Genomic DNA, 25810 nt, shown 5'->3' on the forward strand with positions numbered 1-25810 from the left:
AGGTAAAATCAAACAATGCTTAGATCAGTCCCACTGGAAATGAAAGGGCTTTAGTTTGGGCTGAATTGCGCTCCAAGTCTTTGTTCTCAGGAACTGACAACCCTGATGTTTTTTCAGAGAGGTGTGTTCTTTCTGCAGCAGACTTAAATCTAACATATGAAATTCCAGATTTGGGGGGAATAGCTATTAAAGTCTAGAAGCAGCTGCGGGTTTTCTCTGCTTTAACAATCAGAAGAAACTCCGTGGAAATAGGAAAAGTGCATAGAAAATTTATGCCTCCTTCTTTTTTTTGAGTTGAATTTATGGCGTAGTCAAAGTTCTAAGCCAAGTAGGGCTGCCAAAACAAATCTTGTATGGCCTTGGACTTTGCTGAAGTTCCCATAGAGGTGCCTTATCTATTTTTAATCATAGAAACATATGCTTGCAAAGGTGAGAGCCAGGGGCATCCCTAGACTGCCAACTATATTTTAAAGAAGGGGGACGAAGGCTGCCTGCAGGTGTGGGCAGGCAAGCAAGCATCTCTGTGGGTTACAGGAGTTATTTCCTGTAGATTGCCACTGCAGCACGAATCCTGACCCAGCAGCCATCGTTTAATAACTGCACGCCCTCCAACATTTCTCCAATGAAAATAGGGATGTCCTATTCCATGATAATAATAAGACACTGCCCTTCATCCGTAGATCTCAGGGCACTTCAAAACCTAAAAATACATATTTTTTAAAAAACAATCCAATAACCCCCACCCCCCTCCTATAAACACATTTAAAACGGTATAGTATGTATATTAGGGATGCGGGTGGCACTGTGGGTTAAACCACAGAGCCTAGGACTTGCTGATCAGAAGGTCAGCAGTTCGAATCCCCGCGACGGGGTGAGCTCCCGTTGCTCGGTCCCTGCTCCTGCCAACCTAGCAGTTTCAAAGCATGCCAATGCAAGTAGATAAATAGGTACCGATCCAGCGGGAAGATAAATGGCATTTCCGTGCGCTGCTCTGGTTCGCCAGAAGTGGCTTAGTCATGCTGGCCACATGACCCGGAAGCTGTACGCCGGCTCCCTCGGCCAATAAAGAGAGATGAGCGCCACAACCCCAAAGTCAGCCACGACTGGACCTAATGGTCAGGGGTCCTTTAGTATGTATATTAGGGCTATTCCACAAACGGGGAGCCACCACAGAAAAGGCCCTGCTGTTGTATTGCCACCTTCCGAGCCTCTTGTGGAGGAGGCACATGAAGAAGGGTCTCTGAGGATGATCTCAGAGTCTGGGTAGGTTCATCTGAAGTGAGGGGTCCTTGAGATATTGTGCCCCTGCACCATTCAAAGCTTTATAATTCCCGATTGCTTCCCAAGTCAAAGCAGTGTTAACATGGACTTGAACAGATCGCAGCTGGCTTCTCATCTAGGAGATTTAAAGCAAGTAGCAGTAGGTAGCAGAGGCTCTTGAATGTGCTGGAGAAATGGTATACCGGTTGTCTTTGAGGAGCAGGAAAACATTCTGGAACTGTTAGGAAATTGGGACAGGGGCCAAAAGGAACAATCCATACAGCAGTCAAAATAGCAACTGATGCACTAGGGTAAGAGATGCGTTTTCCTAACTACCCCTGGGCAGGGGGCGGGGGTGAAGAGAGAGACAGAACCACTCACCCGTCATAGATCGGTATTTTTGACTACTTCACACTTCAACCCTGTTCTGATGTTTGAAGTCTCACGTGACAACGGGAGAGCAGGGAAGTCCAAGTTGCCTGGGAGCAGGTATTAGCTGTGCCTCCTTGTGGATGGAGCGTATGCCAAAAGTTAGCTACACATCGCAGTTGCTCATGTATAAAGCAGACAGGGTTGACTGTTTATCCAAGAGTCCCCTTCCTACCGCTAACCTGACAGTCAGGGGAGACTGGAGAGGCTTGAAATGGCTCACCCCTGATGCTTTTCCTGTCTCCTTCTCTTTCCAGGAAAAGCCCCAGCAACTCAAGAGTGCAGAAATAGGCACTTGCTTGAGGGAAGGAGTCAAGCTTTCCATAACTTGGTAGAGAAGGAGTGGTTAACTGTCAAACACAAGCAACCATATCATTGCATAGTTCCTTTAATCCTTGGGCCATGAGCTATTATTCCTTTGATTAACCAAGAGTATTTCTCCTTCGTGAAGAGTGAGACTTCAAGACACTCTAGCCTTCCCTGCCTGGGCTCATGCAGACTTCTTTTTTGCACCGTGCTTTCCAGGTCCAGGGATGCGGGTGGCGCTGTGGGTTAAACCACAGAGTCTAGGACTTGCCGATCAGAAGGTTGGCAGTTCGAATCCCTGCAACGAGGTGAGCTCCCATTGCTCAGTCCCTGCTGCTGCCAACCTAGCAGTTCGAAAGCATGTCAAAGTGCAAGTAGATAAATAGGTACCACTCCGGCGGGAAGCAAAACGGCGTTTCCGTGCGCTGCTCTGGTTCGCCAGAAGCAGCTTAGTCATGCTGGCAACATGACCTGGAAGCTGTACACTGGCTCCCTCGGCCAATAAAGTGAGATGAGTGCCGCAACCCCAGAGTCGATCACGACTGGACCTAACGGTCAGGGGTCCCTTTACCTCTTCCAGGTCCACACTTTAAAGCTGTGTGCTCATCTACACTTCCTCTTGTCCCAACACTTTCTCCCAGGGAAAACTTGCAGTCTAAGCGCTGAATCAGGGTAAAGAAGGCAATTGGGTTTTCTGCAGATTGCTGCTGGTTCTGATTTAGCGGCCACAAAGCAGGGTTTCCAGGGCAAAGGCTTGGACTTGTCTCTAGACAACACGAGAGAAGCAGAAAACCCAACAAGACCTGCCCTGCGGAAAAGCATGGACAAGCTCTCTGCTCGAGAAGTTTTTTCTTTTGTCCTGGCGCTTTCCCTGGGAAAATCCACATTTTATTACTGAATTGGAGCAAACAGCAATCTGCAGGAAACTTGATTGCCATTTGCCCCAGTTGAGCAGCAAAATGTGAGTTTTCCCAGACAAAAACAAAAAACGAAGCTGCTTAGGCACGGAGCTTTAAAATCCGGACCTGTGCCTAGAAACGCAGCACAAAAGGAAGTCTGGATGAGCCCCCTTTTTGGGGTAGTTGTACGAGGCAGACCTTTGTATAAGGAGCTGTATGTGAGTCCAGCTGTATGCAATGTGTAGCTAAGCTCTTAGCACACACTTCAAGTATATCTGAAGGAACGTCTCTACCCCCATTGTTCTGCCCGGATGCTGAGGTCCAGCGCTGAGGGCCTTCTGGCACTTCCCTCACTGCCAGAAGCCAAGTTACAGGGAACCAGGCAGAGGGCCTTCTCAGTAGTGGCACCTACCCTGTGGAATGTCCTCCCATCAGATGCCAAAGAGCACAACAACTACCAGACTTTTAGAAGACATCTGAAGGCAGCCCTGTTTAGGGAAGCTTTTAATGCTTGATGGACAAACATTGAATTTTAATATTTTGTTGGAAGCTGCCCAGAGTGGCTGGGGAGGCCCAGCCAGATGTTGTTGTTGTTGTTGTTTAGTCGTTTAGTCGTGTCCGACTCTTCGTGACCCCATGGACCAGAGAACGCCAGGCACTCCTGTCCTCCACTGCCCCCCGCAGCTTGGTCAGACTCATGCTGGTAACCTCGAAAACACTATCCAACCATCTCGTCCTCTGTCGCCCCCTTCTCCTTGTGCCCTCCATCTTTCCCAACATCAGGGTCTTCTCCAGGGAGTCTTCTCTTCTCATGAGGTGGCCAAAGTACTGGAGCCTCAGCTTCACAATCTGTCCTTCCAGTGAGCACTCAGGGCTGATTTCCTTCAGAATGGAGAGGTTTGATCTTCTTGCAGTCCATGGGACTCTCAAGAGTCTCCTCCAGCACCATAATTCAAAAGCATCAATTCTTCGGCGATCAGCCTTCTTTATGGTCCAGCTCTCACTTCCATACATCACTACTGGGAAAACCATAGCTTTAACTATACGGACCTTTGTTGGCAAGGTGATGTCTCCACTTCTCAAGATGCTGTCTAGGCCTGTCATTGCCCTTCTCCCAAGAAGCAGGCGTCTTTTAATTTCGTGGCTGCTGTCACCATCTGCAGTGATCATGGAGCCCAAGAAAGTAAAATCTCTCACTGCCTCCATTTCTTCCCCTTCTATTTGCCAGGAGGTGATGGGACCAGTAGCCATGATCTTCGTTTTTTTGATGTTGAGCTTCAGACCATATTTTGCACTCTCCTCTTTCACCCTCAATAAAAGGTTCTTTAATTCCTCCTCACTTTCTGCCATCAAGGTTGTGTCATCTGCATATCTAAGGTTGTTGATATTTCTTCCGGCAATCTTAATTCCGGCTAGGGATTCATCCAGCCCAGCCTTTCGCATGATGAATTCTGCATATAAGTTAAATAAGCAGGGAGACAAAATGCAGCCTTGTCGTACTCCTTTCCCAATTTTGAACCAGTCAGTTGTTCCATATCCAGTTCTAACTGTAGCTTCTTGTCCCACATAGAGATTTCTCAGGAGACAGATGAGGTGATCAGGCACTCCCATTTCTTTAAGAACTTGCCATAGTTTGCCATGGTCGACACAGTCAAAGGCTTTTGCATAGTCAATGAAGCAGAAGTAAATGTCTTTCTGGAACTCTCTAGCTTTCTCCATAATCCAGCGCATGTTTGCAATTTGGTCTCTGGTTCCTCTGCCTCTTCTAAATCCAGCTTGCACTTCTGGGAGTTCTCGGTCCACATACTGCTTGAGCCTTCCTTGTAGAATTTTAAGCATAACCTTGCTAGCGTGAGAAATTAGTGCAATTGTGCGATAGTTGGAGCATTCTTTGGCACTGCCCTTCTTTGGGATTGGGATGTAGACTGATCTTCTCCAATCTTCTGGCCACTGCTGAGTTTTCCAAACTTGCTGGCATATTGAGTGTAGCACCTTGACAGCATCATCTTTTAAAATTTTAAATAGTTCAGCTGGAATACCATCACTTCCACTGGCCTTGTTATTTGCAGTGCTTTCTAAGGCCCATTTGACTTCACTCTCCAGGATGTCTGGCTCAAGGTCAGCAACCACACTACCTGGGGTATATGAGACATCCGTTTCTTTCTGGTATAATTCCTCTGTGTATTCTTGCCACCTCTTCTTGATGTCTTCTGCTTCTGTTAGGTCCTTTCCACTTTTGTCCTTTATCATGTAAATCTTTGTACGAAATGTTCCTTTCATATCTCCAATTTTCTTGAACAGATCTCTGGTTCTTCCCATTCTATTGCTTTCCTCTATTTCTTTGCATTGCTTGTTTAAGAAGGTCTTCTTGTCTCTCCTTGCTATTCTTTGGAAATCTGCATTCAATTTCCTGTATGTTTCACGATCTCCCTCGCATTTTGCTTGCCTTCTCTCCCCCGCTATTTGTAAAGCCTCATTGGACAGCCACTTTGCTTTCTTGCATTTCCTTTTCATTGGGATGGTTTTCGTTGCTGCCTCCTGTATAATGTTACGAGCCTCCATCCATAGTTCTTCAGGCACTCTGTCCACCAAATCTAAATCCTTAAACCTGTTCCTCACTTCCACTGTGTATTCATAAGGGATTTGACTTAGATTGTATCTTACCGGCCCAGTGGTTTTTCCTACTTTCTTCAGTTTAAGCTTGAATTTTGCTATAAGAAGCTGATGATCTGAGCCACAGTCAGCTCCAGGTCTTGTTTTTGCTGACTGTATAGAGCTTCTCCATCTTTGGCTGCAGAGAATATAATCAATCTGATTTCGATGCTGCCCATCTGGTGATGTCCATGTGTAGAGTCGTCTCTTGTGTTGTTGGAAAAGCGTGTTTGTGATGACCAGCTTGTTCTCTTGACAGAACTCTATTAGCCTTTGCCCTGCTTCGTTTTGATCTCCAAGGCCAAACTTGCCAGTTGTTCCTTTTATCTCTTGACTCCCTACTTTAGCATTCCAATCCCCTATAATGAGAAGAACATCCTTCTTTGGTGTCACTTCTATAAGGTGTTGTAAGTCTTCATAGAATTGGTCAATTTCAGTTTCTTCAGCACCAGTAGTTGGTGCATAAACTTGGATTACTGTGATGTTAAAAGGTCTGCCTTGGATTCGTATCGAGATCATTCTATCATTTTTGAGATTGCATCCCAGTACAGCTTTTGCCACTCTTTTGTTGACTATGAGGGCCACTCCATTTCTTTTACGGGTTTCTTGCCCACAGTAGTAGATATGATGGTCATCCGAACTGAATTCACCCATTCCCGTCCATTTTAGTTCACTGATGCCCAGGATGTCAATATTTATTCTTGCCATCTCATTTTTGACCACCTCCAACTTACCCATGTTCATGGTTCTTACATTCCAGGTTCCTATGCAATATTTTTCTTTACAGCATTGGACTTTCCTTTCGCTTCCAGGCATATCCGCAACTGAGCGTCCTTTCGGCTTTGGCCCAGCCGCTTCATCAGCTCTGGATCTACTTGTACTTGCCCTCCGCTCTTCCCCAGTAGCATGTTGGACGCCTTCCGACCTGAGGGGCTCATCTTCCAGCGTCATAACTTTTATATGCCTGTTGTCTTTGTCCATGGAGTTTTCTTGGCAGGGATACTGGAGTGGCTTGCCGGTTCCTCCTCCAGGTGGATCACGTTTGGTCAAAACTCTCCACTATGACCTGTTCATCTTGGGTGCCCTGCTCGGCATAGTTCATAGCTTCTCTGAGTTCTTCAAGCCCCTTCGCCACGGCAAGGCAGTGATCCATGAAGGGGGCAGCCAGATGGGTGGGGTATAAATAAATTATTATTATTATTATTATTATTATTATTATTATTATTATTCAACAGCGTGGTGTTGCGAATTCTCAACTCCCTGACAAGAAGCATACCTGCATAATAAACAAGACATGCCCTCTGGTATATTTGTCCATGTTAGGTTCTGCTGCTCCAGAGAAGCGGACACGGAGCAATGGTTCCAAACTACAAGAAAGAAGATTCCACCTAAACATTAGGAAGAACTTCCTGACAGTAAGAGCTGTTCGACAGTGGAATTTGCTGCCAAGGAGTGTGGTGGAGTCTCCTTCTTTGGAGGTCTTTAAGCAGAGGCTTGACAACCATATGTCAGGAGTGCTCTGATTGTGTTTCCTGCTTGGCAGGGGGTTGGACTCGATGGCCCTTGTGGTCTCTTCCAACTCTATGATTCTATGATTCTAGGTTGTATTCAGTTCTAGCCCTATTCAGAGTAGACCTGCTGAAGAGGATGGGAGGAGGTGGGTTTCGCTCCCTTCCCTTGCGTGCTCAGTGCAATAGAAGAAGCACAGCCACATCTCTGCTTTATAGCCGCATTGACTAGCACATGCACATCTAATTTGGCCCAATGAATGTACAGGATCCCTTTACTCATCGTTAAAGATCATCACAGTCAGATACAGTGGTGCCTCGCATATGAGTCAAGAGATTTCAGACTGTCTTTAAAACATATGCTGATTTATCCACACATGTAGGCAAAAGTGCATGTTTTGAGTAATCTGCATGCTTGTAGGTACAACATACAGTGGTGCCTCGCAAGACGAAATTAATTCGTTCCGCGAGTTTTTTCGTCTTGCAATTTTTTCGTCTTGCGAAGCACGGACTTTGGAAAAGCTTCAAAAATCACCAAAGTCTTCAAAAACCTCAAAAAAGGCTACCACACCGTGTGCTATGAGTTGCTCCTCGAAGTGAATGAATGGTTTTAAGAAAAAGGAAACAAACTTGCAAGACAAAGGAAACAAACTTGCAAGACGTTTCCGTCTTGTGAAGCAAGCCCATAGGGAAACCTGTCTTGCGAAGCAACTCAAAAAACGAAAAACTCTTTCGTTTTGCGAGTTTTTCATCTTTTGAGGCATTCGTCTTGCGAGGTACCACTGTACGACATAAAGCATTTTCTTGTGGCCAGTGAAAACAAAGAGGTCACTTGAACCAAAGCTACCTTTGCCTTGCTGACTTTCAAAGCGATAACAGATCCGTTTTGATTTGTGTGTAGCAGAGAGCAATCTGGGCATTTGTGGCTAGATGCTAACTGAATTCAGGTTGAGTTACAGCTGCAGGATGTGCTTCTCTGGGCAGTGGCGGAGGAAGGGGGGGGGTGCGGACCGCCCTGGGTGTCATCACTGAAGGGGGTGACAAAATGATTTTTATTTTTATTTTTATAAAATTGGGCTCACAAAACTTTTTAGGAGTGATGCGGTAGCTTAGGTGCCTGAAACGGCAAAGTGGGACTTGCGTCTGCCTACTGCCTCTCCCTCCACCACCCTGCAGCTTGAGGGGGAGACGGTGGAGAGGCTTGAAGCACCAGAAAGTCTTGCCCCGCCCCCACAGACAGCTAGCCCCGCCCCTGGCTGCAGGACACGCCCCCACGCCAGGCACCTGAGTGGCTAGCTACGCCGCTGTCTCTAGGCAGGGTTTTTGTTATACAGTGGTACCTCGGGTTACCTATGCTTCAGGTTACATACGCTTCAGGTTACAGACTCCACTAACCCAGACATAGTTCCTCGGGTTAAAAACTTTGCTTCAGGATGAGAACAGAAATTGTGCTCCGGCGGCGCGGCAGCAGTGGGAGGCCCCATTAGCTAAAGTGGTGCTTCAGGTTAAGAACACTTTCAGGTTAAGAACGGACCTCCGGAACGAATTAAGTACTTAACCCGAGGTACCACTGTAATTCGTTCTTGTTCTGCCATTATTTGCCTTTTAATTGTTGCCTTGGTCTGTTATCTCTTGCTTGTGACTGATGGGTGAAATAATTAAAATAACTGGCTGTTCAAGAAGCCCCTCTCATGTCATAGAACCAGAATGTCAGGGACTGGACAGAGGAGGAATGGTGGAGACGGCCTCCCCGGCCTGACCCTTCCAGAGAAGAGGAAGACAGTTCAGAATTACAACAGGGGTTTGAGGGAGGTCACAGCTCAGGGGAAGATGAGGGGGAAAGTTGGGAAATAATGGGAGAGGAGGAGGAGGCAGAACCAGGGCAGCTGGCTGACACATTATCACTAGAAAGCCTTCCAGACCCTCCATCTCCCAGAACCTGGCGTGCCTTGAAAGTAGGAGAGCAGGAGTGGCAGACGAAGATGATGGTCTATGTGGAGTTGGCCAAGCGGACTGGTAGGATCTGGAACCAAAGTGACCAGAAATTCCAAAGAGACTGGAGTAGATTTATTTGGTATTTGAATGATCACTGTAAAAACGTGAAGACACTAGCAGGATTGAAATAAACCTTGGAACGAAATGTGAAAATAGTATCTTCAAGTGTAAAGAAGGTCAGGAACTTACAGTCAAAGTGCGCATATAATCTATGTGGAAATAAAAAACCAGTTGAAGGGATGGAGGGAAGTCACAAGCTCGGCGGAGCAAAAAGTGTATGAATTGTTATTGCAATGTTCGTATATTTTATGTTTAAAAAAGAAAATAATAATAATATATATATAAAAATAAAAGTAGGAGAGCAAAGAGCTCGGAGACAGATGACTATAAGAGGCAACTGTAGGGGTGGGGGTGCTGCTGATGAATGAGGAAGCGGGAGAAAAGGGGGGTGGAGATTTACTTGGGACAACGTCATTAATCCAAGCAACTGCATTCTCAAGCCTCTCGCTCTGTAGATATTGAATAAAAAGCAGATGGTAAGTGTTAGGTTGTGGGTGAACATATCAGACGACACAGCGATTCCTCAAACAGCTCTTGTTTATTCACAGGCCAGAACAGAACTGAACCGAAGGGTTCAGTCAGCCTGCTTATATAGAGCTCCAGTACAACGTAACTGTAACAATTTTCTAAAACCATCCAATCACTGAACGTCACTTTCGATCCCTTATTTGCATAACTATCTACAGTATCCCCCTGCTGGCCCAGGGTGAGAACTTCAGTACTTAACAGTAAGGACTTTTCCTTGTCTTCTCCGTTCCTGGCAACCTGCCTTGGGGGTCGGGTCCCTCTGCCGCTTGACACTGACTGCCGTGCTGACACTGCTCTGTTTGTCCTCCTGCCTTAGGTGTGGTTTCAAAACAGACGGGCAAAGTTTCGCAGGAATGAGAGAGCCATGCTGGCCAACAAGAACGCATCCCTCCTCAAGTCCTACTCTGGGGATGTGACCGCAGTGGAGCAGCCGATTGTACCTCGACCCGCTCCAAGGCCCACCGACTATCTCTCCTGGGGGACAGCCTCTCCTTACAGGTGACCCTAACACATCCATATTACACTGCCAGTTTTTCTCTTGCCGTGTCCGGCCGGTTTCCTCTGGGGAGGAAAGGGAATGGAACAAAGGCCTGAGCCAAGACTCTCCACTGCCTCTCATCTATTCAGAAGAAAACTATTCGGAACGATTTAGATCTGATCTCCTTTACTCTTGTGAGCAAGTAGGCAATGCAGACACAGGGACACACCAAAGTTGCAATCCTATCCATGCTTGCTCACAGGAGTAAGCCCTATTTAAGGCAGTTGGACTTACTTCTAGAAGTGTGAATAGGACTGCATTGTCAACCTGGTGTACAAACCATTCCTTCTCTCTCCAGGGAGCCCTGGGACGTTGTTCTCTGTATGTGCATGGGGAAGGGGGAAGGTGGATCTTTGACAGACTTCTCGGCACCCTCGCCAAACTACAATTCCCAGGATTCTTTGGAGAAAGCCATTGCTAACAAACTAGCTTCAACGCAGCATATGTTTGTAGATTAGTTATTTCCAGAGGGCTGGGTTGGTGGTGGTTAAAGCAGCAGGAAATGCACTTCTTCAAAACAAAGTAACCTAATACAGCTGGGGCAGCTAGAAAAAGATGGTATCCTAGATACCAAATCTGTTCTGTGCATGTGAAAGAATCACCCCTGAAGAAATGTGGTCCTTACAGGTCTTGGTAGCCTTTTCTGGAAAACCAAGAAGGCAGAGACAAGATGGTGGCAGAGCGGGAGCTTCAGGCGGAATACTTGACATGATGTGCATTTGCTTAAGTAAATTACTTTGTTTTAATCCATTCTTACTACTTGTGGATGAAATAAACACATTCCTGATGATGAGACTTTTTCTTCAGAAGGGATCATACTTCATCATGACTCACTCTGTCTCTCTCACACAGAAACAGAGAGAGAACAAACAAAGAACAAGGTCATGCAGGTTCAGTCCACACTTCAGTGCAATCTAATTCACACTTCCCAAACTAACATCTGAACCGAAATCACAGCTATCCTTCAAAATTTGTACTTATCTGAATTTTGAAATGCAATTCTAGAAAAAAGTATACAAAATAGGTGGCGCTGTGGGTTAAACCACAGAGCCTAGGACTTGTCGATCAGAAGGCTGGCGGTTCGAATCCCCGCAACGGGGTGGGCTCCCATTGCTCGGTCCCAGCTCCTGCCAACCTAGCAGTTCAAAAGCATGCAGTGCAAGTAGATAAATAGGTACCACTCCGGCGGGAAGGTAAACGGCGTTTCCGTGTGCTGCTCTGGTTTGCCAGAAGCGTCTTAGTCATGCTGGCCACATGACCCGGAAGCTGTACGCCGGCTCCCTCGGCCAATAAAGCGAGATGAGCACCGCAACCCCAGAGTCGGCCACAACTGGACCTAATGGTCAGGGGTTCCTTTCCCTTTATGCTTAAAAATGCATGTATTTGGGAAAAGAATGAACAAAAACACATTATATTGGGAAATACTAGGAACGAATTGTGAATATTGGGAGAAATGTGTGCTAAAATGCCGATGGTTTGTGAGGACTTGTTAAAAACGTATATCACAAATCAGTGCAGAAATGTAATGTTGGAAAAATGAGAAATGGAGGGAAGCCAAAATGGACAGGTATGTTTTCAGTGAATCCCATCTGAGACAAAGTCAAGCGTCTACCATCCAGGAGAGAGTGGAAAGGTGGCTAATCCCACCTTTCACCTCAGACATTGGAGCCACCAAGGGGAGGAGGGTGAAGCTGCTAGAGATGAATAACAGGGGCTGAAAAACATTTATTCACATATATAACCTCCTATGAGTGTCACTTTGCCATATACTAAGATACATTCTCCATATTTTATTTCTGGCCCCTCTAGAAGTAGTGGTTTGGGGGAAATGGGGGGCCATCTTCTGAAAAACACCTGGCCCTACTTTTTTTTTGGGGGGGGGGGAGAGAATTTGGAATGCTGTTCATAGTCACTCATTTCCCCATCGCTGCTTTGGCAGCCATTTCCCTGTTTTTGTGGGATGTGATACGTAAGCAGCAGTCAAGTACAACATTCCTTGTTTTCCTAGAGTGGACATGCAGGAAAATGATTGGTCTAGCCAGTTGAAAACTTTCTGTTTCCTCCTGGCTGGGACAGACTTCCTTTGCATGGACATGCGGGAAAATGTTTGGTGCAGCCAGTTGAAAACTTTCTGTTTCCTCCTGGCTGGGACATACTTCCTTTGCATGTGACCTTACCTGTCCAGGTAACAAAGGGGACAAGGTACGCAGCACCCTCTCTCTTTATGACTTCCTCTGTCGTTGAAGCAGCTCTTATCTAGAGATGCTCTCTATTGGGTTTCAGCCAATAGAGGACACTGGAATTATCCCCATATGGGATAGCTCCACATGTATATACTTTGTAACTAAGTCTGCCTTCAGGGATCCAACTGTGAAGAGAATGTGAGTAAACTACTTTTATATACTTTACACAAGATGGTGGCATATTTATTCTTTTAAGAGGGATATAAAGGAACTTACCAGGGACCTAATAGTGAGAGGCTTACACAAGCCTGCAACCAGCTACCCGCTGTGTGTTTAAAAGGGGAATGTGAAACTCGGCTAAGTAAAGGAACTTCCTAGTGCCAAGTTAGGAAGGATATTAATAAACAATATACCCTCTCTTGCCTCCCTGAACATTCCCACAATTTTATCCGTCCTCAATTCATCCCAGCCAGTTAGGAATTTCATCCTGGGCAAGACTAGACCACATTGCCCTGTAGACGATCAGCAGAGCTGCTGTCAAAGTGTGGCATGGTTGAGTATCTGCTGGGGGCCACAGGCAGGAGCTTCCTGGACCTTTGGAGCTTGCTTGCTTGTTCACCTGCCATTTGCTCTGGCCCAGACGACAGTGGTGGTGAGAAGCAGAAGCAGGGGATCACATCACGGTCTGGCTGGCTGTTGACTCTCTAGCTCAGCCTTTCTAAATGTTTTGAGTCCTAGATGTTGTTGGACTACAACTCCCTTCCTCCCTAGTGAGCATGGCCACTGGTGAGGGTTTATGGGAGTTGTAGTTCATGATCATCTGGCTGCACTGAGCTAGCGAGCAATCGGTGGTAGATGTGATGAGGGAACCAGAGGAGGGGTAACTGGTGATAATGGCCGTGTAGAGGTTAACTCAGTGTGGGAAAAGCAGCTTGTAGAGAGTGGGAATGGAAGTTCAAAACTTGAATCAAACACCACCAATCAGATTGATTTATTGATTTCATAAAATTTATATGCCACTTGATTGTAGAATACCTCAAAGTGGTTTACAAAAAAAGATAAACCAATAAATCACTTAAAAATATTTAGCTATGTGCCGACATTGCTGAGGGTAAATGAAGCCTTTTAGAGTTTAGCCAGTTGGAGCACACTCTAAGAATCGGTTTCTCAGTCCTTTTACAACAACCCTTGGCAAATTGCAAAGATGGGGAGCACAATCTTTCATTTCACATCAACATATTTTCTTCCTTTTGGTCCCAGCATCAGTATCATATTTGTATCTGACAATCTCCTTTAATTACTGCCAAATTATAAGCAAATTCCCTATGTCCACTGCAATGGGCAACCCATGCCAAAAGGAAGATTGTTCCCAGGCTTAAGCATTGTTGTTTTTTCCTCCCACATCACTGGCAGCCACCATTGTAGGTCATCCTTTGAAATACTTTTTCTGATTTCTTCCAAAAAAACAACACAAAAAAAAGTCAATGGGAAAATTGCGCAAAACTTGTGGGAAACTCTCTTGGCAAAACCCTGTACAATTGAGTGAAACATAACAAATGTGGACCGTGTGGGAAATCAAAAGCTTTTGCTTGGTACGTAATTACCTTTTTTTTATTATTTACAGCAAGAATGGGGAAAGACAAGACATGTGTTCCCAAAGTTGCACTGGCTGGGCCAATCAAACAGAGGGCTAAATTCATTGGGTTCCACTGTCTTGCAGAAGCGAAGCAGGGCTGTTGTCAGTGCCGGAATGGGTGACTGGCTAAAGGACCACATAGATTTATTCTTGTATTCTATACTGGAGAATGACAGGATCCAAATGTTTAAAAAGAAAAAGAAACCAGTTCTCCTGTACCAGCCTCTTTGAAATACATGGTTTATTTTGAGGGCATTGTAAACTTAATGGCTACTCCTCTTCAAAGAAGTACCCTGAACCATTGAAACTCAAGTTCAGTACACCAGTTCCCAGAGATATTTCGTATGCATAGACATCACATGTATAAGCTTGATCTAAACCAGGCATAGGCACACTCCGGCCCTCCAGATGCTTGGGACTACAATTCCCATCATCCCTAGCTAACAGGACCAGCGGTCAGGGATGATGGGAATTGTAGTCCCAAACATCTGGAGGGCCAGAGTTTGCCTATGCCTGATCTAAACCAACATGATGGACTCCTAGGGACCTCACAACATAGGCAAGAGGGAGAGGGAAGGAGACACAAGTTGTGCTGCAAGATATGAAACTTTCCCCCTAGCCATTTACAGATGTCTCAAGCATAGGAGCAAAGCTCTGTGGAACTAAGCAGACTGAGGCTCTCTATCCAATCTGGCTTCTTGCAATTCCATTAGAAAACGAGGCAATTAGTCCACCATCTACTTGATGTAAAACTACATTTTCACTTCTATAACATTTTTAGTATACAAAGGACTTTGCAAGCCAACCAATCAATTTTTGTTGTTGTTGTTGTTGCTGCCTTTCCAAAGTAAAACCCAAGGCAGCTTGCAATGTATAAAAAAATTACATAACTACAAGCATAACCAAAGTATTCATAAACAAAACATCAAAAAGTACACAACCAAATAAAACAATTTTCATATAAATAATAAGATCCAAAACAAAGCTGCAAAAAATTGACATCAACAGCAGCAACAACTGCCCCACAACCAAAACCCTTAAACAATACCCCAACACAAGTCATCCTTACAATAGCCCTGTGATGTTAATAATAATAATAATAATAATAATAATAATAATAATAATTTTTATTTATACCCCGCCCTCCCCAGCCAAGGCCGGGCTCAGGGCGGCTAACAAGCAATAATAAAAACAAATTGAATGAATACAACTTAAAACAAGATTAAAATACAACATTAAAATATTCAAACATTAAAATATTAAAATGCAGCCTCCTCACAGGAGGAGAAAGGAAAAAAGAAAGAGGGGGAGGGAATCAAATTGGCTCCAAGCCAAAGGCCAGGCGGAACAACTCTGTCCTACAGGCCCTGCGGAAAGAAATCAGATCCTGCAGGGCCGTGGTCTCATGAGACAGAGCGTTCTACCAGGCTGGAGCCAGTGTTGAAAAGGCCCTGGGCTCTGGTTGAAGCTAATCTAACTTCTTTAGGGCCCGGGGCCATTAGGGTGTTGCTATTTATGGACCTTAAGGTCCTCTGTGGGGCATACCGGGAGAGGCGGTCCCGTAGGTACGAGGGTCCTAGGCTGTGATCAGGAGTGTTGTACAATTTAGGGTACTGAGGTCAAAGAGGATGGGGATATCTTCAATATATGAATAGTAGCTTTTGACTTAGGATGTAAGGATTTTCTAATGAGTCAAACAATGGTCCACATAGATCAGAATCTGGTCTGCGAGAGTGGCTGGAGTTGGGCAGTTTAGGAAGTGTTACCATCAATAGTAGTAATTATTTCATTTGTTTAGCTGTAAGCCATAGCAAAGATAAAAAACATCCAGAGTTGAGCCTCAAATTTGGCCTTTAATTTCCTGGCAGCCAACACGAATAGAGAAAGACACAAGGTAACCTAATTTTCCTGGTCCAAGAGCAAAAAGATACACTCATTTGATGTAACAATATTTTCCCCACAGCTAAATTCAGGCAGGATGTTTCACAAGGATCTTTATAATGTTGTATATTATATAGTAAGATAGTGAATAGCCGTTTTACAAAAGAGACACCATCCTGGTGAGCAACTCATATCTGAGAGAGGCCATAATTAGAGCTGAGCAATGACCGAAAAGCCATCAATATTGGCTCCATCCCCTCACTTCAGTATGAGCCAAGATGGTGAAATAACCTCCATCATCTAAGTGAGAACCACAAGAGACTTCAGAGAAGCTCTCCCTTTGTGCCTCTCAGCTTCTCACTTCCACTTGCTAGTGGCTTAGCTTGTGTGTTGGAAAGATCAGTGGATCTTCGTAGAGTTTCTGTTGATGTTCAATGGCAGTTACAGGAGCCCTCCATCCACCTTTGGGCTGATGTAGGAAAAAGTGAACAGGGTCAGTAACAAAAGGAGGCCCTGGGCTGTAGGGCCTCATTTGCTCCTAGTGAAGAAGCCTTGGGGACCTGCTTAGCATTACGGAGTGACAGAATGACTCAACAGTCATTCAGCTCAAACAGACTCATCTGATTTCATTTAAATTGTTGTCAGCTCTCCCCATTGCTTCTGCTAGCAAAAGGCTCCTGTGTGCTATGTTGATTTCGCTCACTTTTGCTTATTTTCAACAAGCTACATGCCATATTTGAAGCCCTTGATAGCAAGCTGGTGTGAAACGGCCCTGGCCTTACTTTGGGCCAAGAGAGAAGCACAGCCAATTCATTTAAAGTCTGCCCTCTGCAGAGCCCCAGTTCAGTACCTCCCTCCCATATTGAAATATACTCGGAGTCGAGAGTGGATTTCATGCTCTTTATTCAGCTCATAGTGGTGAGGAGGAATGGAAGTTCCCCCAGAATGTCTGCTTTATATACATTATTTATACAATGGGCCCCACGTGATTGGCTAATTCCGGGATTCTCCTGTAGGCCAACCAGGTTGCGGATTCACTTCCACCTGGAGCTGGATTGGGTGGCTCCTGTGGACCAATCAGATTGCTGCATTCTGAATCCTATTGTTCTAGGACCAATCAGACTGCTGCATTCTGGATCCTATTGTTCTAGGACCAATCAGACTGCTGCATTCTGAATCCTATTGTTCTAGACTGCTGCATTTTGGATCCTATTCAACTCAGTACATAACACATATAGTTCCAACACTCTCTTGCTAGGCCAGGAATAGCCAACTTGGTGCCCCCCCCCCCAGAAGTTCCTGGATACCAAACTCCCACCCTCCCCAGCCAGCATGGTCAATAGTCAAGGATGATGGGAAACAACATCTAAAGAGCGCCATGTTGGCTGCTCCCAAGTCCTACTGAGAAGTGGTGGGTGACATCATCATACTTTAATGCCATTGGACTGTGCCACCATCTTGCAAGGGCACCTTAATGTCACGGTGGGTGAGCCCTCAAGTACAAGGTATCTGATGAACTCACTTGCCTTATTATTTCTCCCTCCTTTCACACTTTCTAAAATAGCTCCTCATCCCTCCTAAGATGTTGTTTGCACGAGGGGGTCCCTAATGGATTCTAAGCGAAGACTCTACAAAGGTAACTTTCTGGGCAGAAGTGTCATGGTTGTGGGGCTGTCCATAGTCGCCTGGAGTTCTTCTGGGAGAAGGGTGCCAACTCCACTCCCAGGCCAATTTTGTAGGGTCTCTCGACTCTGTCAGGTGCTAGACAGGATGAGGAGATGCAAAAGAGGCATGTGTAACAGAAGCCTCAAGCTTACCTTCTCTTTGCCTTAGCCTCCAATGAAGTCACCGCAGCAGAACGCACAATAATGATAAAAGCAGGAAAAAGCCTAATAAAATGACCCCTGAGGGTGGGTTTAGTGAACGATTGCCCCCTTGCCCTGCCCAGACCACCAGCAAGCTCCTCACTCACTAGTTAGGTCCTTCATGCATGTATGTGAAGACATTAACTCCAGTTGACCTTACAAATTGCTAGTCTCTTAGGCTGGATCTAGACATGTCAAAGAAGTGATTCAGTTAAAAGCGTTGCAAACTCATACAGGGAAATCCAGTAGGGAAAGACAGGACTCCACAGCACCATCTGGTGGTGTATATGCATATACAATGCATATAAAACCAATCTAGCTGAGTCCTTAGACTGCGTCAAAGTTCCTATCTAGATCCAATGGCAGTAGGCTTAGCTCAGTTTTCTGAGAACTTTGTAGAAGCAGCCTTCACCTCTTCGTACTTTGATTCCCCTGCTTTGTGGAATATGAAAAGATTATGGCAGCGGTGGCAGTCAAAGCGTTCTCTATCCACACCCTGGTCAAAACCCTTCCCTCCAATGATGGCTGCCTAAATTCAGCCTTGCAAAATGCTAGTCAGTTACTGAAGCCTTCCCAGAATATTTTAAGTCACTTGTGGAGTTAAGATTCTTTTCCATGTGTTTGAGTCATCACAGAACAAACAGGCAATAGAAGTTTTATATTAGTTCAAGACTCTGTGCTTTTCAAAATGGAGACAGCTGACATGTTCAACTTGCCAGTCATTGTGGAATTCAGAGGAGAGCAACTGAGTGATTGTGTAGCCCAGCTCCATATATATTGGCTGTGTAGCCCAGATGAATGTGTAGCCCAGCTCCATATATATTGGCTGTGTAGCCCAGATGAATGTGTAGCCCAGATGAATGTGTAGCCCAGCTCCATATATATTGGCTTCAGAAAGCATCACAGCTTAATGGCCACTCTTACCCAAAGAGGTTGTGTATTCCAAAAACAGTTTTGCAATGAGCAAGGAGAAGGGACTTCTGATTGAGTTCTGGTTCATAGATATCATTGGAACCTTCTACCATCCAAAGCAGGGGTGGCAAACCTTAGACCCTTCTGATCAGTGCTTTTTTCTTAAAAAAAAATGTTTAGGGGTGCTCTCATTTTCACTCAAGAAAATCACCATTTTATAGTTCAAATTGGGAAAAATAAATACAGTAAGTGGACAAAAGTACAAAGATTCACAAAATGTTTAGAGGCATGCGTCCCCCTCAGAAAAAAGCACTGCTTCTGAAATTGTTTGATTCCAGCTCCCATCAGCCCCAGTCATCATGGACAATGGTCAGGGATGATGGGAACCAGAGTCCAAAAACATTGGGGGGGGGGAGCACAGATTCCTCATTCCTGGTCTAAAATATAGAGGACTCTAGAAACACCACCAGATATCCAGTTATAAGACAATTATCTTCCAACACCTGCACAGAGCTGATGTGCACACCTAGTTCATCTCCAACTTTGCAGCGAGTATTGATTTGTAACACATACCAATCCACACATTTGAAGACAGCAATTATGGGTCTGTACACTTTGCAGAACATTGATGAAGGCTGCTCTAGGAGAAAAGGAAGACACCTGCTTTTTCCAATACCTTCCAATTTATTTCTAAATGTTTTATTACATCATTAATCCAAACTGCAGATTGTTGCCATGTGGACAATCTCTCTATATCCTCATCAACTGTCTTTGATGCCACCCCAAATTCATCAACTCTCACCTGTTCCTTTGGGCTACCCTGGCTAAATGCACTGTAGATATAAATTTATTGGGAAAGACCTAGAGCAGGCATCTCCAAGCTGCTTTGGCCCTCCAGATGTTTTGGACTACAATTCCCATCATCTCTGACCACCGGTCCTGTTAGCTAGGGATCATGGGAGTTGTAGGCCAAAACATCTGGAGGGCTGCAGGTTGGAGATGCCTGATCTAGAGCCAATAATGTAATTCCCACCTTCTTTCCTTTTTTTTCAAGCAGGTGGGGGTGCTCTAAAGAACTATGCATTAACATGCAGGTGCTTGAGTGAAACTCTGAATATTACTAATATGTGATATCTGTCTTCCTGTCTTATAATAGCCAGGTGCAAGTCACCATTTCTCAGCTTATCTGATCTATAAAATTTGAATAATAGGGCTATTTTGAAGAATACTTAGCCAAACTCCATGTACAAACTGAAAGAAGCGATTTTCCTAGTACAGTCGTACCTTGGAAGTTGAACAGCTTAGTTCCCGAATGTTTGGGCCTCCGAAAGTCGCAAACCCAGAAGTGACTGTTCCAGTTTGCGAACTATTTTTGGAAGCCGAACGTCCAATGGGGCTTCCGCAGCTTCCGATTGGCTGCAGGACCTTCCTGCAGCCAATCAGAAGCCACACTTTGGTTTTTGAACATTTTGGAAAACACTTTGGTTTTGGAAAATTTTGGAACATTTTGAACATTCTGGAATGGAGTCCGTTCGACTTCCAGGATATGACTATAATCGGTGCCCATGGTTAAAGGTGATACTTAGTGCTTGGTTTAATTTTGTTGTTGTTGTTAGTGGCTTGATCCTTTCATTTTTAAAAGTGTTGTTTTGAAAGATTCCATGACATACTTTGAATTTAATAAAGAAAGTAAATAATAGCAACAGAATCAGCAAGGGAGGGGGAATTAAACAATGCAGTCCATAAGTATCCATGGACTCTGCAGTGACTTACTTGCAACTTTTATTCTCTTTGATTGATAGATTACCTCTACCAAATCTTTGCTTTAGAACTTGATTTTCAATGTCAATACACAACAGTGGAACATAGAGTCATAGAACTGTACAGTTAAAAGGGACCCCATAACCCTGTCGTGAATTCTCCGCGGCACTTTAGCAGAAATGCTCAGAGCTCCAGGTTCTTCAGTGCAGTGCAGTATATTTGTTGTGAGCTATATATATATATGGGGACGCGGGTGGCGCTGTGGGTAAAAGCCTCAGCGCCTAGGGCTTGCCGATCGGAAGGTCGGCGGTTCGAATCCCCGCGGCGGGGTGCGCTCCCGCTGCTCGGTCCCAGCGCCTGCCAACCTAGCAGTTCGAAAGCACCCCCGGGTGCAAGTAGATAAATAGGGACCGCTTACCAGCGGGAAGGTAAACGGTGTTTCCGTGTGCGGCTCTGGCTCGCCAGAGCAGCGATGTCACGCTGGCCACGTGACCCGGAAGTGTCTCCGGACAGTGCTGGCCCCTGGCCTCTTAAGTGAGATGGGCGCACAACCCCAGAGTCTGTCAAGACTGGCCCGTACGGGCAGGGGTACCTTTACCTTTACCTTTATATATATATATACTAATATATACAATAATCTACAGGCACAAGCAGTTCATACAGTCAAACAGAGTACCTGGCTGCACCTTAAGGCAAACAGGAAGACTTTTCTATCTCTCTGACTACACTCCTCTATACCACCCACTTACTGCTGGACAGGTTTCCCCTTTAAACCGATGACAGCCAATCAACTGACAGTACATTACTGCTGAGTCTTTCTGACCCAGCACTTCCATAGAAAGTATTGCAGGCTGATTGCATCAGCCCGTTGCATCAGCTAGCAAACTCAAGCCTGCAGACTTACTATCTCACACAGCATTCTGTGAATCCCGACACAAGAGTCACATAGTCTAGCTCCTTGCAACTCAGGAATCTCAACTAGAGCATCCCTGTCAGATAGCCATCAAACCTCAGCTTAAAAGCTTTCAAGGAAGAATCTACCACCTGTATTGTGTATTCCCAAATCAGGCAGACCCAAAAGAGATGACGCCATGTTATTCTTCTGAATGTGCAGTAGGAACATCTCAACTCTTATAACAATATGCATTTCCTTACCACATGGAAGTGTGTTGTGGGAGAAGAAGGCTGTCACTGAGTCTAAGAAGTGGCAGTTGTTTAGGCTCAGTGATATCTCCCCCCTCCCCCCAGTAGTTATTTAAATTAGATCCTACCTGTTCAGGAGTTGTGCTGTTCCTACTGTTGCCCTAGCAATGGCATCAGAGAGCCCTTAAAAGAGATTAATCAGCTTCGCTGCCCTTATCTTCAGCAAGTGAAGACAGAAGCTGTTTGACAGCTTTCATTCCAGGTGTGCACAGGTAGTGTACTCCTCCGTGCTCCCAAATCTCAGCCTCACACCTGTAAGTGACCAGTCCCATTCTAACCCACACTGGTCTGACTATCCAACACAGAAAGATAGAGGCCCAGTATATGAAGCCCGCTTCCTGAAATCCCCACCTTCTCAAACAGAGGTTGTCAATGTGGCACCCACCCTCCAAATGCTTTGAACCCCAACTCCCTTCAGCCCCAGACAACAGGGCCAATGGTCCAGGGTCCAGGGATGATAGAAGCTATAGTCCACCTGTAGAGGACCACTTTGGTTATTCCTGCTCTCAGGTTGCCTTGAGACCCAGACATGGTGAAAAGTGGTGTGTGTGTAAGGTGTCCCAGAAACCATATTTACTTTTTTCCAGTTGCTTTCCATGCTTCAAATCATGAGCTCGCTCCGAACTTTGCAAATATTGGCAGATACAATCGCCAAGTATCTGCAAACGTTTCCACCTGCCCCTGGTCTTTAGCCTTTCACATTTACTCCATAAGGCGCACCTGACCATAAGGCGCACCTACTTTTTTTTGGGGGGGGGGATTCAAGAAAAAAAATACTATTTAAAGGGAGCGCTGAGCAGAGCCTGTATGCATCCCAGGCTCTGCTCAGCGCTCCCGTTCATGAGCTGCATGGAGCGTGTGTGCGGCGCTTGCAGGCTTTTCCCCGAGGAGGAAAAGCCCCCAAGAGTCACACACACACTCCGCGCTGCTCTTTAAAGGGAGCGCGGCTCTTGGGGGCTTTTGCGGGAGGTGGGGGAAGTGAGAGAGCCTCGCTCTGTCCCTTCCCCCACCTCCCGCAAAAGCCGTGCGAAGCCTCCCCAGGGCTTGTGGAGCTGGCGGGGGAAGCCCGGGTTCCCCCCCCCCAAGCCCCAGGGACCACACATTCGCTCCATAAGACGCACAGACATTTCCCCTTAGATTTTAAGATGGGAAAAGTGCGTCTTATGGAGCGAAAAATACGCTTAATCTATGACTATTTGCATTGCAAAGCCGGGCCTGCTGAAAATCGAACTGCAGTTAAAAGTTACAAAATCAGGCTAGCTGTGCATTTTCCTTTACCTGAAGACATCTAATACAACCTGGTGGCTAACAAAGGCCATATTCTGATGTCCTTTTTTTTCTCTTTTTCTCCCTTATTTTCTTCTTCCAGCAGTGCCATGGCTTCTTATTCTGCCTCCTGTACCAATGCCAGCCCTGCTCAGGGCATGAATATGGCCAACAGCATTGCTAACCTGAGACTGAAGGCAAAGGAATACAGTTTACAGAGGAACCAGGTGCCAACAGTGAATTAGAGACAGCAGTGGAGTGTGGCCTCCGTTGCCGAAAGGAAAGCAACAGGTCAAAGGGCCGCCATCTTGCTTGGCAATTCGTCCATGCCCAGAAAGCCAGGCAGCCCAAACTAGGACTCAGTATTGGGAATAACAGCAGGATCCAAATTCAAAGGAAATAGCTTCAAATGTGACTCTTCTCTCTCCTGGAAAATATTGCCACTTAAAGTACCAGCAAGTCTGTTGTAGCTCAATATAACACGAGCTTCTTCAGTGAAGGATGCAAGGCTTATGACTGCACTTAAACTTATCCATTTCCTCCCCCACCTGCCCCATGGACCATTAGTTTCTGTGCCAGCCACTCACCCCTTCTGTTCATAGGCCTTATGGAAAAAAAAATATGGATTTCTGGAACCAAATATGGATTTCTGGAACCCCACTCTTCATCATTACTTCCATCACTCAAAAGCAATAGTGGATCACCATTTAAAGTTGTGACTGCCAGCATGCACCTGGGTGCCTTCGTGTTCAAGTCTTTATATCCATTGCCTGGAAATTATTTTTCTTCTTTACTTCTTCTTGTTAGTAATTTGAGGCCAACCTTGATTTAGAAGTGTGTGTCTGTGTCTCTCTGTGTGAGTCACTGTTTGTTCTGCCACAGTCTCTTTGATACTGTTATGTTGGTTGCAGGAGATTTAAAAACGCCAGATATGAAAGTATGTTATTTTGAACCAATTTTTACAGATGTAGGAATATGCAAGTTTTCAAGTCACACAGAACTCATTTTATGAGAATGTAAGTGTGTGCACTTGAGGCACTCAAAAGCCTGTGTATGCTTCCAGCTTCTTGGAAAACTCAAAGAAGAGCAGAGTCCAGATTTGCAGGTGCTGTCCATGGGAATTAGTTTTCTGTTTTAAAATTGGAGGCCTAATCTGGCACAGAGTTACACATGCTTGCATCCCTGGATTTCAGTGGGCTTAAATGTGTGCACCTCTGTTGGATTGTGGCCCGACGTAACTTTCTTGCTACTTCTGTTTCTTGCCACATTCAACAGTGTTGTCCAGAATCATTTGATTTATATATACTGTATATATTTATATATATAAAATATACATGCAAGCTTTGTGAGTTTTCTTTTTTTTTATTAAACAAAATAAAATGAAATGAGAGAGCATTCTGGTTGTAAGTGGTCATGCAGCAAACTGTAAAACATAGCAGGGCGTTCTGCAGGCTGCCCCTCTCTCCCCAAGAACCCCTCATGCTCCTATCAACAGATACTTTTCTTCTACCCAAGGATCCTGACCATTGGGACTCCCATCCTTTTAGGCCTGTTTTGGAAGAATATTCGCCCTGGATGGAGGTGAGGAATCATAGAATCATAGAATCATAGAATCATAGAATCATAGAGTTGGAAGAGACCACAAGGGCCATCGCGTCCAACCCCCTGCCAAGCAGGAAACACCATCAGAGCACTCCTGACATATGGTTGTCAAGCCTCTGCTTAAAGACCTCCAAAGAAGGAGACTCCACCACACTCCTTGGCAGCAAATTCCACTGTCGAACAGCTCTTACTGTCAGGAAGTTCTTCCTAATGTTTAGGTGGAATCTTCTTTCTTGTAGTTTGGAACCATTGCTCCGTGTCCGCTTCTCTGGAGCAGCAGAAAACAACCTTTCTCCCTCCTCTATATATATTATATTATATTATATTATATTATATTATATTATATTATATTATATATTTGAACATGGCTTCAGGACATTGCTGAAGAGTTGGGGATTCCCCTCCTCAAGAAGAAAGGAGAGATGGTCACCTGCGCTCTCACCACCTACCTGAGAGTGCATCGCTCCACACCGTGAAAGGGCTGTAGTTCAGTGGACGAGAACATGCTTTAGGAACCCCCAGGCTGAGTCCCTTTTTTGCATCTGTTTCAAGGAAGAATCTTCTTAAGGACCAGGAAGGAAGACACATTTGTGCAAGGCCTTCAGCCTTCTCAGATCCAACCTCCACTCCACCTTGTAACATGAGACCCACTTTTATTCCACCCACCTTCCAGGTTAAGTCCATCCTTTGCTATGGGCAACCTTTTTCTATGGGTGGCTGCATTCCCTCCAGGGTGATCTGCTAGGGGCCATGTGCTGGGGATGGGCAGGGCCAGAGCAAATAGTGAACTTTCTGGAGCTCCCTTACCTTTCCACCTCTGCTGGTGGAAAGACAGGCTTCTTGGGAATGAAGAGGTGTGAATGAATTTGCTGCTCCAGGGTGATGAGCTGCAAGCGAGAAGAGCAGCCAACCACCTTTCACCTCTATTGGTTCTCCAAAGGGGGAATTTTGGCAGGTGCAGCTATCAGCTGTTCTTCTTTAGTTATATAAAGGAACATTGCCTTCCATTGCACCCAATCTCTCCCACTCCTTCTGTTGCTCTGCAGCTGGTTTGTTTGTTTGTTTTAAATCAATGCCACTAGTTCAACCCATATTAGCACACGGCACAATCCAGACCAGATGGTCTAACTCAGTTTCATATGTTGATGAAGGAGCCAGTGGCTCAGATTATGTTTTGATGATGAAGAAGAAGAGTTTGGATTTGATATCCCGCCTTTCACTCCCTTTAAGGAGTCTCAAAGCGGCTAACATTCTCCTTTCCCTTCCTCCCCCACAACAAACACTCTCTGAGGTGAGTGGGGCTGAGAGACTTCACAGAAGCGTGAC

General features: G+C 45.3%; 1 protein-coding gene and 1 long non-coding RNA gene across 5 annotated transcripts in view; both read left to right on the top strand.

The window, feature by feature from the left end:
* PRRX1 (paired related homeobox 1) overlaps nt 1–24222 on the top strand; it is an 84737-nt gene extending 60515 nt beyond the window's left edge. Inside the window, exons 3-5 of one of the 4 annotated variants that reach the window (XM_079981736.1) lie at nt 9954–10135; nt 17440–17511; nt 22986–23124. In XM_079981736.1, coding sequence (XP_079837862.1) covers nt 9954–10135; nt 17440–17494 — 237 coding nt within the window. In that variant the 3' untranslated portion in view covers nt 17495–17511; nt 22986–23124. Of the gene's footprint in view, nt 1–9953; nt 10136–17439; nt 17512–22985 lie in introns of all 4 variants that reach the window. The other 3 variants (XM_079981737.1, XM_079981735.1, XM_079981734.1) reach the window with 3 other exon arrangements.
* On the top strand, nt 13606–15997 carry LOC307219009. Its single transcript, XR_013840251.1, has 2 exons — nt 13606–15072; nt 15586–15997. It is a non-coding gene; the product is annotated as an uncharacterized lncRNA (long non-coding RNA).
* Nucleotides 24223–25810: the final 1588 nt, after the last annotated feature.

The sequence above is a fragment of the Podarcis cretensis genome (genome assembly GCF_951804945.1).
Source record: "Podarcis cretensis genome assembly, chromosome: 6".
In the NCBI taxonomy this organism is placed as follows: domain Eukaryota; kingdom Metazoa; phylum Chordata; class Lepidosauria; order Squamata; family Lacertidae; genus Podarcis; species Podarcis cretensis.